The 16551-nt window shown below is 44.2% G+C and overlaps 1 protein-coding gene across 3 annotated transcripts in view; it reads left to right on the top strand.

The window, feature by feature from the left end:
- The window catches only part of si:dkey-49n23.1 (semaphorin-3D), a 152310-nt gene extending 140434 nt beyond the window's left edge, over positions 1-11876 (top strand). For all 3 annotated transcript variants that reach the window (XM_060910315.1, XM_060910316.1, XM_060910317.1), the window contains 3 exons: positions 135-199; positions 371-504; positions 5237-11876. In XM_060910315.1, the coding sequence (XP_060766298.1) occupies positions 135-199; positions 371-504; positions 5237-5641 (604 nt within the window). In that variant the 3' untranslated portion in view covers positions 5642-11876. The remainder of the gene's footprint in view (positions 1-134; positions 200-370; positions 505-5236) is intronic.
- The last annotated feature ends 4675 nt before the right edge of the window (positions 11877-16551 follow it).

Raw genomic sequence — 16551 nt, 5'->3', positions numbered from 1 at the left:
TATCTTTGACTTTTACTGTCTCCACACTCGGATAAGTTAGATCCATAGATAACTTCGACTACACATTGCAGATGACTTTGGTGACTAAAATCCTCCATAGCCATGTTTATCAGCTTCACACTTTCCCTTTGCAGACGTTCCCGTCGACAGGATGTGAGATACGGTGACCCATTGAGCCAGTGTCAGGATCTGGGAGATGGTAATGACTCTAAAACTTTGCTCGACTCTCAACTGTGTGACAGCATAGGAATCTAAATACATCATGAAATGAACAAAGTAGAAGAGTAGACATTTCCTGCAGCTGTTTGGGTTGTTGTTTTTTTCCCCCCCAAAAAAAGTATTAATATAATGTACCTGAAATCTTTTGCAGGTTCTGAGAAAATTGAGCTGAAGGTGGTTTATGGAGTAGAGAACAACTCGACCTTCCTGGAATGCATGCCTTCTTCACCACAAGCAACAGTCAAATGGATCATGCAGCAAAAACACAGCCAGAGCACCAAAGAGGTCAGGATGAACACACATGCCACACTGCATCTTTCCATGGAAAGATGAGTAGGCTGAGAATCATTTGTAAGCCAGGGCAAGAGATGCAACTTGCTGATTAAACTACCTGTAACTCCATTTACGTTCAATGGTTTTGGACGTCATGTAAAGGCACATTGAGACAGAAATTATGTCAGATCTACCTTTCAGCAAGTGATTTACTGCTGTGCATACTTCTAGATCTGCTACACATTTAATAAGGAATAATTAACACCTAGGTGGCCGGGGTAAACCCTTCACCGAGCGAAATTTGACATTTCTACTAAATAGTCTGAAGACTGCAGGTTTTCCTGAAATAAAATACATTTCCCTTTTGCATGTATCTCAACCAGAAGCAGGGCTTCCCCGAGAAAAACTGGAAAGAGTAGTGGCCCCCGAGTGCAAGGAGGTGCAAAGAGCATGCCGCTGTAGGTGACGTGTAAGTTAGGGGGGTGCGAAGGCATGCTCCCCTGTAAATTTTTGAAATATAAGGGTTCATTTCATGGCTTCTGGTGACATCTCGGGCTAATTTTTACCAGTTCAACATGTTGGGGGGGGGGAGGCGATATTTTACTTATAATTTTACTGAATTCCCACCCTAAAAACAGAAAAAATCAAACAAAAAATATAGCTGCAAGCAGCAATGTGGGGGTCTAGCAGAAATGGCAGCGTCTGCAATGGCCTTCAGATGCAACACTGACTGCATGTTTCATGACAAACAACCAAAGATTCACAGAGATGTGAACTTATCTCCTGCCTGGGGGCTTTTGGATAAATGCTTTAAAAAATTATAGCGCCCCACAGAGGTCAAAGGTCACCATATTTAATGAATGCCCTCAGGATGGGGTCAAGAGTCTATGTACCAAGTTTGAACTTGGAACGTCAAACCGTTCCTGAGATATGACCTCACTTCCTGTTTGGCGGCTTTGCCGCCGTTTTCGTTTGGCTGTGGCAAGCAAACGCTTTGGAATTTCTAAACGGCTATAAGTAAGTTTTGTGGGGAATGGCCTGAAGACCATGTGTTCCAATTTTCATGACAATCGGGCTAAATTTGCGACCGCTGAAAATTTTGTTTCACTTTCAACAAAATCCAAAATGGCGGAAAATCCAATATGGCGGAAAATGACGTCATAGGGTGTGTTGAACTCGGCTTGACCCAAGGGTACCTGATTTTTGAAAATCGGGCATACGGTTCAAAAGTTACACTCATGGACACAACTCCAAATTTGATGCATTGGTGGCGCTAGACTGCTTGACTTGCATACATGAAACTTGGTCAAATTAATCAGGGTGCCATCCCCAATGTGTGTGCAAAATTTCACAACTTTTTACCATACGGTTCTATAGGTTGCCGTAGACTTCCATTACGGAAGAAAGTTGAACAATAATAAGAATACATAGAAACAAACAAACAAACAAACAAACAAACAAACAAAAAATACACAATGGGGTTCTGCAGCTTTGCCGCTAGACCCCCAACAAGTCAATACAATACCCACTTGCATCTCACAAGCAGTGTCCTGTTCCAAAGGAGACTGCTGTTTATTTCACATCAAACAAAGTGAATTGTGATGCAGCATGGCACGAGTTGTTCAAAATACTGATCGTTAAATTTTGGCAGTAGTGCAGATGACTCAGTCCTCTCACTGTCCGACTCAAGCTGGTCAGCAACACGCAGCGAACCGGCCGTTGCTGTCTCACAACTATGGTCTGCCACTGTTGCCGAGTTGTTTTCTGCAGTTTTCTTTGTGAAAAACTCCGTAATTACCCTTACCAAAAAAACAAGTGTGCTTCTAGTATACTTCTTTTAAACTAAAAATAAGAGAGTATGCTTTCAGTTTACTTTTGATGTACTTATCAGAGTTAATAAAGTTATACATAAGTATACTTGGCTTATACTGAAAAGTATATCGAAAAGTCGAAGTATATTAAGTTAATACTTAAACTTTTGATCAAGATATACTTAACACAAGTGTAATAAAGTATTAAAATATTTCTGCCTTATGTTTAAGTGCGGGTGGCACGGTGGTGTAGTGGTTAGCGCTGTCACCTCACAGCAAGAAGGTCCGGGTTCAAGCCCCGTGGCCGGCGAGGGCCTTTCTGTGTGGAGTTTGCATGTTCTCCTCGTGTCCGCGTGGGTTTCCTCCGGGTGCTCTGGTTTCCCCCACAGTCCAAAGACATGCAGGTTACGTTAACTGGTGACTCTAAATTGACCGTAGGTGTGAATGTGAGTGTGAATGGTTGTCTGTGTCTATTGGCCCTTTTCCACTACCCTTTTTCAGCTCGCTTCAGCTCACTTCAGCCCGACACGGCTCGCGTTTCGACTACCAAAAACCAGCACGACTCAGCTCGCTTCAGCCCTGCTTAGCCCCTAAAACTCGCACCGTTTTGGAGTGGGGCTGAAGCGAGCCAAAGCGAGCCGAGTGAGTCTGGGGGCGTGAGCAGACACTCCCCTGTGCACTGATTGGTGAGGAGGAGTGTCCTCACATGTCCACACACGCCCCGCGAGCACGCTGGGATCTGTAAACACCGTAAATCCGGAAGGAGAATAATTACGAATTACGAGAATTTCTGGAGCCTTATGCGCCTCGCCTCATCTATACGCTCTTGCCAGTATCTGTCCGCATTGTCGGTGACAACAAGCCACAGCACCAAGACCAGCAACACTAACGACTCCATGTCCTCCATGTTTATTGTTTACTATTCGGGTCGTGAGACTACCGCTTAAAAGCTCACTGATGTCACTGTTTGCGCTGCTTAACGACATCACCTGACGTCCACCCACTTTCGCTAACTCCACCCAATGTGTCCACCCACTTCCAGCCAGCACGGTTCAGCACGGTTGTAGTCGAAATGCAACTCCAACAGCCCCGCTCAGCTCGACTCAGCACGGCACGGCTCAGCCCGACTCAGCCACGTTTGTAGTGGAAAAGCGGCATATGTGTCAGCCCTGCGATGACCTGGCGACTTGTCCAGGGTGTACCCCGCCTTTCGCCCCTAGTCAGCTGGGATAGGCTCCAGCTTGCCTGCGACCCTGTAGAACAGGATAAAGCGGCTACAGATAATGAGATGAGACGAGATGTTGAAGTGCACTTGAGCTGTAGTTGTGCTTCTCCTTTTGATAGTAGCCTATAAAATACTTCTTTTTCACACACACTGGCGTCTTTGTGATATACGGCAGCACGGTTTAACAAAACACTTGAGTTGTCTACTGGTAGTGTGCATGAGGTAAGGGGTAGGGTTAGAAAATTAATAGTATACCTAGAAGGGTGATTGCAGTATACTTCAAAACTAAAAAGTGGACAAGATGGATATAACCAGTAACTAATAGTATATTTCCAATATGCTATAAAGTATACTTTTATAAACTAAAAAGTGGACTAGACGTGTGTAACGAGTAAACCAATAGTATATTTCCAGTATACTACAAAGTATACTTTAGTAAACTAAAATGTGGACGCGAAGTATAAAACAAGTAAACTCCTCGTATATTTCCAGTATACTTTTGTAAACTAAAGAGTGGACTACAAGTATAGAACTCGTAAACTATTAGTATATAAGTTTACTTACAGTACAAAATAAAAAAATACTAGTTGTATACTCAGAGTTTACGTCTCTTCGACTTAAAGTATACTTTTTATAAACTAAAAGTCGGCCAATTTATGCCCAAGAAGTATTAGATTAGTTACTGTAAGTACATTGATATCAGTATATTTGGTACACAAAAGTATACTTCAGGAAATATACTTTATACTTAATAAAATGAACTTGAGGGGCGGCACGGTGGTGTAGTGGTTAGCGCTGTTGCCTCACAGCAAGAAGGTCCGGGTTCGAGCCCCGTGGCCGGCGAGGGCCTTTCTGTGTGGAGTTTGCATGTTCTCCCCGTGGGTTTCCTCCGGGTGCTCCGGTTTCCCCCACAGTCCAAAGACATGCAGGTTAGGTTAACTGGTGACTCTAAATTGACCGTAGGTGTGAATGTGAGTGTGAATGGTTGTCTGTGTCTATGTGTCAGCCCTGTGATGACCTGGCGACTTGTCCAGGGTGTACCCCGCCTTTCGCCCGTAGTCAGCTGGGATAGGCTCCAGCTTGCCTGCGACCCTGTAGAACAGGATAAAGCGGCTACAGATAATGAGATGAGATGAGAAAATGAACTTGAAGTATACTTCTTTTTGATAAGGGTAAGCTGCAACCCGTCTGCATTTTGCTCGCTCGTACCCGGCTTGAAGGCGCCGCCATTTTTGCACAAGTTACCTATGAAGGTAATCCAATCAACATGGGATACCGCACACACTCAACCAATCAGCATGGAATACTGACGTCAGCTGTGAACTTGGGTCAAGTTCAGGGTCATGGGCTTGCACGGACTGCATTGATTATCTACTCAAAGGCTACAAAACACATACATGTTGATTCTAGCTTTATACTGCAGGCCTAAATTGTAAGCGTAGCGCCATGTCACGAAGTGTATCGGTCACCAAATTAAGCGTAGCGGGGCCGCTATGCTATGATGCTTTTGGGGGAAACCCTGAGAAATATGAAATTCATTGTTTCAGGGAAAGTTTTAGACATCTTTCGGCAGACCAAATGTTTTTACCATGTGTCACACACTTTAGTAAACTGTCTGACTTGTTTTATTTTTAAGTATCTTATGATAACATTGTCGAAATTATAACAGCTAGATTACGGAACTCTATAACATCATTTTCTTTCGCAGCTGCTCCCTGGTGAAGATGTCATCCTCACAAAACGAGGTCTCCTCCTGCAGCGGATAACTTCTTCAAACGCCGGTCTCTACCTGTGCACAGCTCACGAGTACTCATTCTCTCGCACGCTAGCTCGCTACGAGCTTCAAGTCATCTCCGAGCAGCATGTTGCAAATGCGCGCAGCACTCATCACACTGACCCCAAAGTGGGTGGTAATTACGTACCATCCTCGCTGAGCTACAAGGAGCTGCATTTGATCGGCGTTAGCGGTCTAACAGCCGATGAGTACTGCGAGCAGCTGTGGTACCGCGAGAAACGGAGACAGAAACTGCGCACACTAAAGTGGAAGCAGAGCGCAGAGAACCGCAAGGCTCGAGTTCGGCGGCAAAATCCACCAAATGAGCCACTCCAGTGAAACCAGATGAACAGACATTTGAGAAAAACAAAAGGACATTTGGGTTTGTCTTGGAAGAACAGCATAGCATTCTAAAATTAGCCACATTAGCATTGTCACTGTTGATTATGAAAGGAATCCAGATTGCAAACATGAGTATATGAAGAAATAATTAAGAACAACCAAGCAAGGTGCAAAGTTGAGAAAAAATACTTTTGAACGGTTAGATGAACGATTTCAATAGTGAACATAAACACATATTTGGCCAGAGATCTGTTATGTTGCTGTGCCTTAAGCAGTGTTTTAGTCAGTATCAGAGGTCATAAATTCATTAGCAAGTCCACTGGTGCCCCTTTTCCACCAAAGCAGTTCCAGGGCTGGTTCGGGGCCAGTGCTTAGTTTGGAACCGGGTTTTCTGTTTCCACTGACAAAGAACTGGCTCTGGGGCCAGAAAAACCGGTTCCAGGCTAGCACCAACTCTCTGCTGGGCCAGAGGAAAGAACCGCTTACGTCAGCAGGGGGGCGGAGTTGTTAAGACCAACAACAATAACAAGACCGTGAAAGATCGCCATTTTTAAGCGACGAGAAACAGCAGCTGTATAAACGCGAAGTCATCCATTCTTATTATTATTGTTGTTGCTGCTGCTGCTGCTTCTTCCGTGTTGTTTTTGCTTCGATATTCGCGCCAAGGTTTATGCAAACGTAGCGACGTAACTGACGTATACAGCGACGTAATGACGTATACAACGACGTAACTGACGTGTACAGCGACGTAATGACGTGGCTTCCCTTAGCACCGTGAGCTATGGAAAAGCAAACTGGTTCTCAGCTGGCTCGCAAGTTGAACGAGTTGTGAACCAGCACCAGCACTGGCCCCGAACCAGCCCTGGAACTGATTTGGTGGAAAAGGGGTATGGGTAAGGGAATGCATCAATTCACTCCATGGAATACCATGATCCGGTTCCTGAAATTGCTGCACTTGTTGAATCAAATATAGAAGACATAAAGACATGCACTGGAGAAAAAAAAAGTCAGATATTCTGTTAGCTCGTCAAATTTGCATTCAAAAAATTTAACCCAAATACATTATATTGCCAAAAGTATTTGCTCACCCATCCAAATTATCGGAATCAGGTGTTCCAATCACTTCCATGGCCACAGGTGTATAAAATCAAGCACCTAGGCATGCAGACTGTTTTTACAGTTTGGAGCTGGCCCCTTCCGCTTCCAACATGACTGTGCACCAGTGCACAAAGCAAGGTCCATAAAGACATGGATGACAGAGTCTGGTGTGGATGAACTTGACTGGCCTGCGCAGAGTCCTGACCTCAACCCGATAGAACACCTTTGCGATGAATTAGAGCGGAGACTGAGGTGGGGTTTACATTAGACCGTATCAGCGGATCATCAGATTAACGTTTTTAAAACGATTAGCGTGCACACAGCAACACCAATACACAATTCGCGTGCACACAGCAACGCCAATACACGGATACGCTCAGCTCCACAGGCATCCTGCGCTCCAAATCACTCCGCCCTGAACAGCGAGTGCCCTCTGGAGGGTGCGCACTCCGGCCCTGCGCAGCTCACAGAGCGCGCGAGTGAAGCGCACGAGCAGTGATTCGGGACTGAGCCGCTGTGTGTGTGATCTCAGTGCATATCACTTACCACTTGCAAGTGTAAGGATGGCAAGCCTAAAGACAATCATAACTACACAATGGGCAGTATTTGCATCAGTATTTGCAGTATTTTCATACTTTTATACTCTTTAATGAAAGGTGATACAAGGCGGAAGTCCGCGCCGTTTTTCAGCAGTCGTGTCACATGACCAACACCAGCGAATCAGGAAGGTGGATGTCACAGTGACGTTGTCCAATGACGACGCCTGCTAGAGCTCAGCACAGCGTATCTGCGTATTCTCAATGTTTACACAGTACCGGAGCTGACACGATCTGGATTGAATACGTGGACGCTGGCGGATTCCCGTTTCCCGGCGTTTCCAGGCGTTTTAATGTAAACGGACAGTGCATCCGCGAAGAACACGAGACAGATACGGTCTAATGTAAACTTGGCCTGAGAGCCAGACCTTCTCGTCCAACATCAGTGTGTGACCTCACAAATGCGCTTCTGGAAGAATGGTCCAAAATTCCCATAAACACACTCCTAAACCTTGTGGACAGCCTTCCCAGAAGAGTTGAAGCTGCTGTAGCTGCAAAGGGTGGACCGACGTCATATTGAACCCTATGGATTAGGAATGGGATGTCACTTAAGCTCATATGTGAGTCAAGGCAGGTGAGCAAATACTTTTGGCAATATAGTGTATGTGTTGCGGCCTGGAAAACCCTTAACATGGTGACATTTCCATGTTTCCTCCTGCGTACGCATACAGGACTGCGCAAAAGTCTTAGGCACCCAGTTTTTTTCATACAGACTTTGTTATGGATTTCTATTTTATGACTTGTACATTATCGAGTCAGTACAAAAACGTTTTCGAGTTCCAAGCGTTCATTTTCCAGCGCAAAATTAAATGTTACCGAAAAAAAAGTTTGTATCTGAGCCACATATTACACAAGAGAGCACTTTTCAGATTAAAAAAGAAAACGTAATGAAGGCTACTGGGTGTTGGTGCAAAATGAAGACGCAAATGTGACAGTGTCCAGAAGAACTGTGGCTGCTTCTGTAAGATGCTCAGTAAAACCTACAGCTCATTTCCGCATAAAACTGCACTCATTGGACCTGAGACTACTATTTTTTTAAAGCAAAGGGTCATCTCAGACCAAATATCGACTTTGTTTCATTTATTATGGTTTACTGTTTATAGTATTTTTTTTATGTTGATACATTTAATTTCAGTATTTTTAAGCCATTTTTAGTCGACAGCATTTCTTTACATGTGCCTCAGACTTTTGCACACTACTGTATATTTGTGAAAACTATAGGCGTGTTTAAGAACTTGATTAAAGCCTGACATTTGCTGTTTGAGGATATCGCACTGGGCGGCGCAGTGGTGTAGTGGTTAGCGCTGTCGCCTCACAGCAAGAAGGTCCGGGTTCAAGCCCTGTGGCCGGCGAGGGCCTTTCTGTGCGGAGTTTGCATGTTCTCCCCGTGTTCACATGGGCTTCCTCCGGGTGCTCCGGTTTCCCCCACAGTCCAAAGACATGCAGGTTAGGTTAACTGGTGACTCTAAATTGACCGTAGGTGTGAATGTGAGTGTGAATGGTTGTCTGTGTCTATGTGTCAGCCCTGTGATGACCTGGCGACTTGTCCAGGGTGTACCCCGCCTTTTGCTCGTAGTCAGCTGGGATAGGCTCCAGCTTGCCTGCAACCCTGTAGAACAGGATAAAGCGGCTAGAGATAATGAGATGAGATGAATGAGATGAGATGTTGACCTTGAAATGTCAAACTGAAGGTCGCGGATTCACCTTGTAAGGTGGATAGGCTAGACTGACGGGCGAGGTTTGCTTTGCCTGGCAACACTTGTTCAATTGGTGTTCAATTGTACTTAAAATGTGGTTGACTAATTATAAGGCAGGTTAGTATAATAGTTGTGTTCTGAGCTCAGGTTGCTGTCTGTGTGGAGTCTCACATTGAACATGTTCTCCTATTATCCTCTGGGCTTCTCCATTTTCCCAACAACACGCAGGGGAGTGGAATGGTGACTCTAAATTGCCCGAAGGTGTGAATGAGTGTGTGAATGTATGTGTGAACATGGTGCCCCCTGATGGACTGGCATCTCATCCAAGGTGTATTCCTGCCTTTGAGTTCGTCATTTGATTTTGTCACTTCCTGGCAAAACCTGTGATGCTTTCAAAAGGCCACAGCTCTGGTTCCTCAGGCGCAGTGACATTGCTAATCAGCTAATTCCATAGAATAAATTATCAAACACCCAGGCTGCCTGAAACAAGCTCATTCAAATATGAGGCCGCTTTATGTACAGTAGATGTTGCAAAGATTCATATATCAGTGTGTTATGAACTTTTGAAATACAGAAGATCTGATCTGACCACAGCAGGTGTCTTCGGAGGAAGCTCCTCATACTTCTTAAGCACGCCAGGATGTTGTTCTCTTACCAGGAACGCCGTCCTTCTCATAAGTCTGTACTCTGTTTGTGGATGCACTGAAAAGAAATTACAAATCATAAGAAACTGTGTAACTCGGATGCTAATATGGTTGCGGTACCAGTTATTAGCATGGCCTCTTTTGATCTCTGATAGCCTTCATTCACTGCTAGCAACATGGAACTTTTTATGGTTAAGAAGTGCTTTAAGTCTCTCATGAGATAATGATCATTTGTGATACTCTGGTTTGATGGAAGAGGCTCAGGCCCTGTCCACACGGCAACGGATTCAGGTGACTCCGATACAATTGCTTATCGTTTAGGCCTGGCGTCCACATGGCACCGGCGTTTTGGGTGCCCAAAACGCAATCTTTTTGAGAACGGGTTCCAGAGTGGAAAGATCTGGCAACGTTGCCGTTGTGAAGTCGTCTGGATGAGTAGAACGGATTTGTTTACGATGACGTCACAACCACATGACTGTGAGTGCTTCACGCCGGGTAGAAGTGTAACGAACTCGATGCGAGTTGTCAACAAATCCTATAACTTGGTTCATGAAACGCGCTTACAAAATATTTTCACTGTGAATATTTATTGTGTAATGGTGCAAAGTGAGAGAGAGAGAGAGAGAGAGAGAGAGAGAGAATAGCCCTTAGGGCAGAGTCAATCCCGCCAGCAAAAATAGGGAAAAAAAGGAGCGATCTCACCTCTTCAGATGTTGGTTTAAGTCCTACAATACATTCCTCAAAAAGGGCGTAGAAGAGCAAATTAATCCATCAACGTGTAGCATTCAATTTATTCCGGACCATTAAAGACGCCGCCTTCCGCGTAGAATCATACGTCATCCTCGCCGCCATATTGGATAGGTCAAAGCGGAGAATAAAGATTAGCTGCGTTTAACTGTACCAACAGGTTTGCTGTCCAAACGAGATCACATGGGATTACCTTTCACAGATGAGACTGGAAAAATACTTTTCATTGTATTTGGTCATTATAACATAATTTTACGAACAGATTTTCCTGACTTTGTGGCTAATATGAAGTCTCGCGCATAATAGTTTATGCGCATGCGTCCTTACTTCTTCTATTGTTCTGGTGTCTCCGAAGGGACCGTCTTACAGCGCCCCTAAAGGTGTGGCATGTGTATTGCATCGTTTTCAGCAAGCGTTGCGTTGCCATATGGACCTGATATTTTACTGACCGTTGCCCATTTGGACGCGATATATTTTTAAATAACATCTCGTTGCCGTTGTCGTGTGGATGTAGCCTCAGTGTTCCAATTTGGGCCACACGTTTGCACGGAAAGAACATTATCAAAGCATCTGGGAGGAATGAGGGTGAAGTAGAGTGGACAGAATTAAAAAAAAAAGCCAGTCTGAGTTTTGTCACTACTTAGGAAAATGGCTTCCAGGTTGACTGGACCACAGTGAAAGGGATTTCTTTCTTCTCAACCCGACAGGCGAGTAGGAAAGCAGCGTCCAAGCTGGCCTGATGTTTGGAAGATAAAGAAATGCAAAACAACATGGGTTGCTTCAGCGAATATGTGACGGTTTATCGAAATTAGCGCATCTTGTAAACAATGTTTAAACTTTAATCAGATCTCTGCATTTTGTATTCCAGCGTTTTTACTATGTCCACATTTACAGGGCTAATATAAAGACTTTATATTTGATAACTAATTTACTCAAGCAGTTCTTTGTACTTTTTGTGCTGAGAAAAATATGCATCATGTTTATGTTCGTTTTATTTGTTCGGTGTATATGTTGTGCTTATAAGTTAAAAATTCACCCAGTGTGTGGTATTGAACAATACGTTTGCGTGTCATAACACTAAGCTGATAAAGACTCAGGATGTTTTGAGCAACTGGAACATTGTGGTTGTTCAATTCCATCTGCTGTTCATTTTTACTCTGGTGTGCATCAGTGATATAATTATTCAAAAAAAAAAAACTTGCTTGATGTATTTCATTAGATCACAGCTTCAACCAGTGACCTCTTGAGAAAGCAAAATGTTTGACATCATTATTGAATCGGAGCTATTTCATTTTATTAACAATATAATTTATGGTTTATATGGTTTGTGCTTGGATCAGACAGATGACTCTGCTGTCACCTAAAATTACACGTTTATCTCATTGTGTACAGATTTTTTTTTCCTAATTTTTTTCTGTATAAACTAATATTTGTGTGAAATCCATTAAAATATTTCCCACACTTATTATACGTTTGCTGGCATGTTTTGTGCATCCTCTGAGCTTGTATAGCATAACAACCGAGAATATATATATATATATATATCATCTCATTATCTCTAGCCGCTTTATCCTTCTACAGGGTCGCAGGCAAGCTGGAGCCTATCCCAGCTGACTACGGGTGAGAGGCGGGGTACACCCTGGACAAGTCGCCAGGTCATCACAGGGCTGACACATAGACACAGACAACCATTCACACTCACATTCACACCTACGCTCAATTTAGAGTCACCAGTTAACCTAACCTGCATGTCTTTGGACTGTGGGGGAAACCGGAGCACCCGGAGGAAACCCACGCGGACACGGGGAGAACATGCAAACTCCACACAGAAAGGCCCTCGCCGGCCCCGGGGCTCGAACCCAGGACCTTCTTGCTGTGAGGCGACAGCGCTAACCACTACACCACCGTGCCGCCATATATATATATATATGATTTAAAGTAAACTGTGGGTGGTAGAAAAGGGCAACTGGACTTGCTTGAAGATTCTTGAAAACGTTTCACCTCTCATCTGAAAGGCTTCCTCAGTTCTGTCTGACTAATAGGGAGTATCAGATATTTATCCTCTCATGGATCAGAATCAGAATTCTGATGACAAGCTCACCTAAGGTGTCGTTGAGGCATCATGTTGGTGTGGGTCACTGGAGGCTGGGTGTGAACGGCGAGTCATTAGGGTAATCAAAGGATTGCCCGTTAGGCTGATCAATGGAAAGCTGACTCTCTCTGTCCTCCTGTGAGTCAACGAAAACAGCTGGGTCTTGGCGTGCACCCAGCCGTCTGGAAAGACTGCCCAAGACCGCATTGTAGATGGTTGGTAAATGATGTCTTAGACCCCTACCTCTGTTCAGTGATGGCCGTTCCAGGTTGACAAAAATGGCTTCTTTAACTCTTTGCTCATACCAACGATCCTCTCTGGCTAAATTGCGTACGTTACAATCCTGAAATGAGCGTCCTTTGTTGTTAAGATGAATGTAGATACGTGGATGATACCTGGGTTAAAATCCATGAGGTCGAAGCTTTCTCGGAACACATCAATGCAGTGGATAGAAACATCAACTTCACTCGGGAGGATGTCAGTGGGAATAATCTAGCCTTCTTGGATTGTGATGTACACATTAGACAAGACAGAAGCCTTAGCATCGAGGTCTACCGGAAACCCACACACACAGACCAGTACCTACTTTTCGACTCTCACCACCCACTGGAACATAAATTGGGGGGCATTAGGACCTTGCAACACAGGGCTCAGAACATTCCTACAACGATAGAGGGAAAAGAGAAGGAGCAGAATCTTATCAAGAAAGCACTTCAGAATTAGGGTTATCCCGGGGGCGTCGTGGCTCAGGTGGATGGGGCGCTGTGCCGTGGGTCTGGGGACCCGGGTTCGGTTCCGACCCGGGGTCATTTCCCGATCCCTCCCCATCTCTCTCTCCCGCTCGTTTCCTGTCTCTGCGCTGTCCTATCCAATGGAGGTGAAAGGGGCCCCCCAAAAAAATATTTAAAAAAAAGAATTGCGGTTATCCCAACTGGGCTTTCCTAAAGAGCATAAAAAGGAACATAACGGACAAGGATGATAACAGGAACAAATGCAAGAACATTGTCATTCCCTACGTTTCTGGTCTGTCTGAGAAACTCAGGAGGATCTTCTACAAACACAACATTCCGGTACATTTCAGACCCAGTAACACCCTGAAGCAGAAACTGGTCCACCCTAAGGACAGAATACCCAGACACAAACAGGACAATGTAGTGTATGCCATTCAGTGCAGTGAGGAATGCACGGACTCGTACATTGGGAAAACAAAACCACCGCTATACAGGCGCTTGGCTCAACACAGGAGAGCCAGTTCCTCAGGCCAGGACTCTGCTGTCTACATTCATCTTAATAACAAAGGATACTCATTTCAGGATTGTAACGTACGCATTTTTTTTTAAAGATATTTTTTTGGGCTTTTTTTCACCTTTATTGGATAGGACAGTGTAGAGACAGGAAATGTGTGGGAGAGAGAGACGGGGAGGGATCGGGAAATGACCTTGGGTCAGAATCAAACCCTGGTCCCTGGATTTATGGTATGGCGCCTTATCCACCCGAGCCATGACTCCCCCGTAACGTACGCATTTTAGCCAGAGAGGATCGTTGGTATGAGCGAGGAGTTAAAGAAGCCATTTTATCAACCTGGAACGGCCATCACTGAACAGAGGTGGGGGTCTAAGACATCATTTATCAACCATCTACAATGCGGTTTTGGGCACTCTTCCCAGACGGCTGTGTGCACGCCAAGACCCAGCTGTTTTCGGTGACTCACAGGAGGACAGAGAGAGTCAGCTTTCCATTGATCACCCTAATGACTCGCCGTTCACACCCAGCCTCCAGTGACCCACACCAACATGATGCCTCAACGACACCTTAGATGAGCTGGTCATCAGAATTCTGATTCTGATCCATGAGAGGATAAATATCTGATACTCCCTATTAGTCAGACAGAACTGAGGAAGCCTTTCGGATGAGAGGTGAAACGTTTTCAAGAATCTTCAAGCAAGTCCAGTTGCCCTTTTCTACCACCCACAGTTTACTATGACCTGGATGATTGAGAATCTTCATAGACATAATTTAAAGTAGTAATGGGACTCGTTAAATTTCTGTACAATGTAAGATAAAATGTCTGGCTGTTTTGGAGCTCAAAATGCAAACGCAGTTTCTCTCTTCACTGTTCTAAGAGAATTTTAAAGCCATGACCTCGAAACACATGCAAACATGCGTGAATGTTTTATTTGGGAATTTCTGTTTCTTAAGAAATAATCTTGCAACTGAAAAAATGAATATAAAGAAATGAAAAAAGTCATTTTACAAAAGGCATATTTTCTGCTAATGGTCATTTAATCTCAGTGAAGATAAGAAGAAAAAGAAGACGACTTTATTTCTCACATTACAGTGAAAATATTTTTTCTTCATGTATCCCAGCTTTGTTAGGAAGTTGGGATCAGAGCGCAGGGTCAGCCATGATGCAGTACTCCTGGAGCAGATAATGTTAAGGGTCTTGCTCAAGGGCCCAATAGTGGCAGTTTGACAGTGCTAGGACTTGAACTCCTGATCAGTAACCCTGAGCCTTAACCATGAACAACCAAAGAAGCATACATGAGTGTTGAGGATGGCCCTGTATTATTTTTTTGTAAGTTGCTCTGGATAAAAGCGCAAGATAAACACACAGACTTGTATGTATCCATCCATCCATTATCTGTAGCCACTTATCCTGTCCTACAGGGTCGCAGGCAAGCTGGAGCCTATCCCAGCTGACGATGGGCAAGAGGCAGGGTACACCCTGGACAAGTCGCCAGGAAACACAGAGACAACCAACCATTCACACCTACGGTCAATTTAGAGCCACTAATTAGCCTAACCTGCATGTCTTTGGACTGTAAGGGGAACCAGAGCACCCAGAGGAAACCCATACAGACACGGGGAGAACATGAAAACTCCATACAGAAAGGCCCTCGCCGGCCACTGGACTCGAACCCAGGACCTTCTTGCTGTGAGGCAACAGTGCTAACCACTACACCACCGTGCCACGCTGTATGTATATATAAAGCTAGTAAACTAGGACAAAAGTCCTGGTACTAAAAAAAAAAAACCTGTTCAAAATGGGGGAAGCAGTTAGGAATGGTACAACCCCAATTCCAAAAAAGTTGGGACAAAGTACAAATTGTAAATAAAAACGGAATGCAATAATTGACAAATCTCAAAAACTGATATTGTATTCACAATAGAACATAGACAACATATCAAATGTCGAAAGTGAGACATTTTGAAATTTCATGCCAAATATTGGCTCATTTGAAATTTCATGATAGCAACACATCTCAAAAAAGTTGGAACAGGGGCAATAAGAGGCTGGAAAAGTTAAAGGTACAAAAAAGGAACAGCTGGAGGACCAAATTGCAACTCATTAGGTCAATTGGCAATAGGTCATTAACATGACTGGGTATAAAAAGAGCATCTTGGAGTGGCAGCGGCTCTCAGAAGTAAAGATGGGAAGAGGATCACCAATCCCCCTAATTCTGCGCCAACAAATAGTGGAGCAATATCAGAAAGGAGTTCGACAGTGTAAAATTGCAAAGAGTTTGAACATATCATCATCTACAGTGCATAATATCATCAAAAGATTCAGAGAATCTGGAAGAATCTCTGTGCATAAGGGTCAAGGCCGAAAAACCATACTGGGTGCCTGTGATCTTCGGGCCCTTAGACGGCACTGCATCGCATACAGGCATGCTTCTGTATTGGAAATCACAAAATGGGCTCAGGAATATTTCCAGAGAACATTATCTGTGAACACAATTCACCGTGCCATCCGCCGTTGCCAGCTAAAACTCTATAGTTCAAAGAAGAAGCCGTATCTAAACATGATCCAGAAGCGCAGACGTCTTCTCTGGGCCAAGGCTCATTTAAAATGGACTGTGGCAAAGTGGAAAACTGTTCTGTAGTCAGACGAATCAAAATTTGAAGTTCTTTATAGAAATCAGGGACGCCGTGTCATTCGGACTAAAGAGGAGAAGGACGACCCAAGTTGTTATCAGCGCTCAGTTCAGAAGCCTGCATCTCTGATGGTAGTGGGTTGCATTAGTGCGTG

This window comes from Neoarius graeffei, chromosome 26, assembly GCF_027579695.1.
Source record: "Neoarius graeffei isolate fNeoGra1 chromosome 26, fNeoGra1.pri, whole genome shotgun sequence".
NCBI classification, from domain to species: Eukaryota; Metazoa; Chordata; class Actinopteri; order Siluriformes; family Ariidae; genus Neoarius; species Neoarius graeffei.
This window is presented reverse-complemented; position numbering and strand designations above follow the sequence as displayed.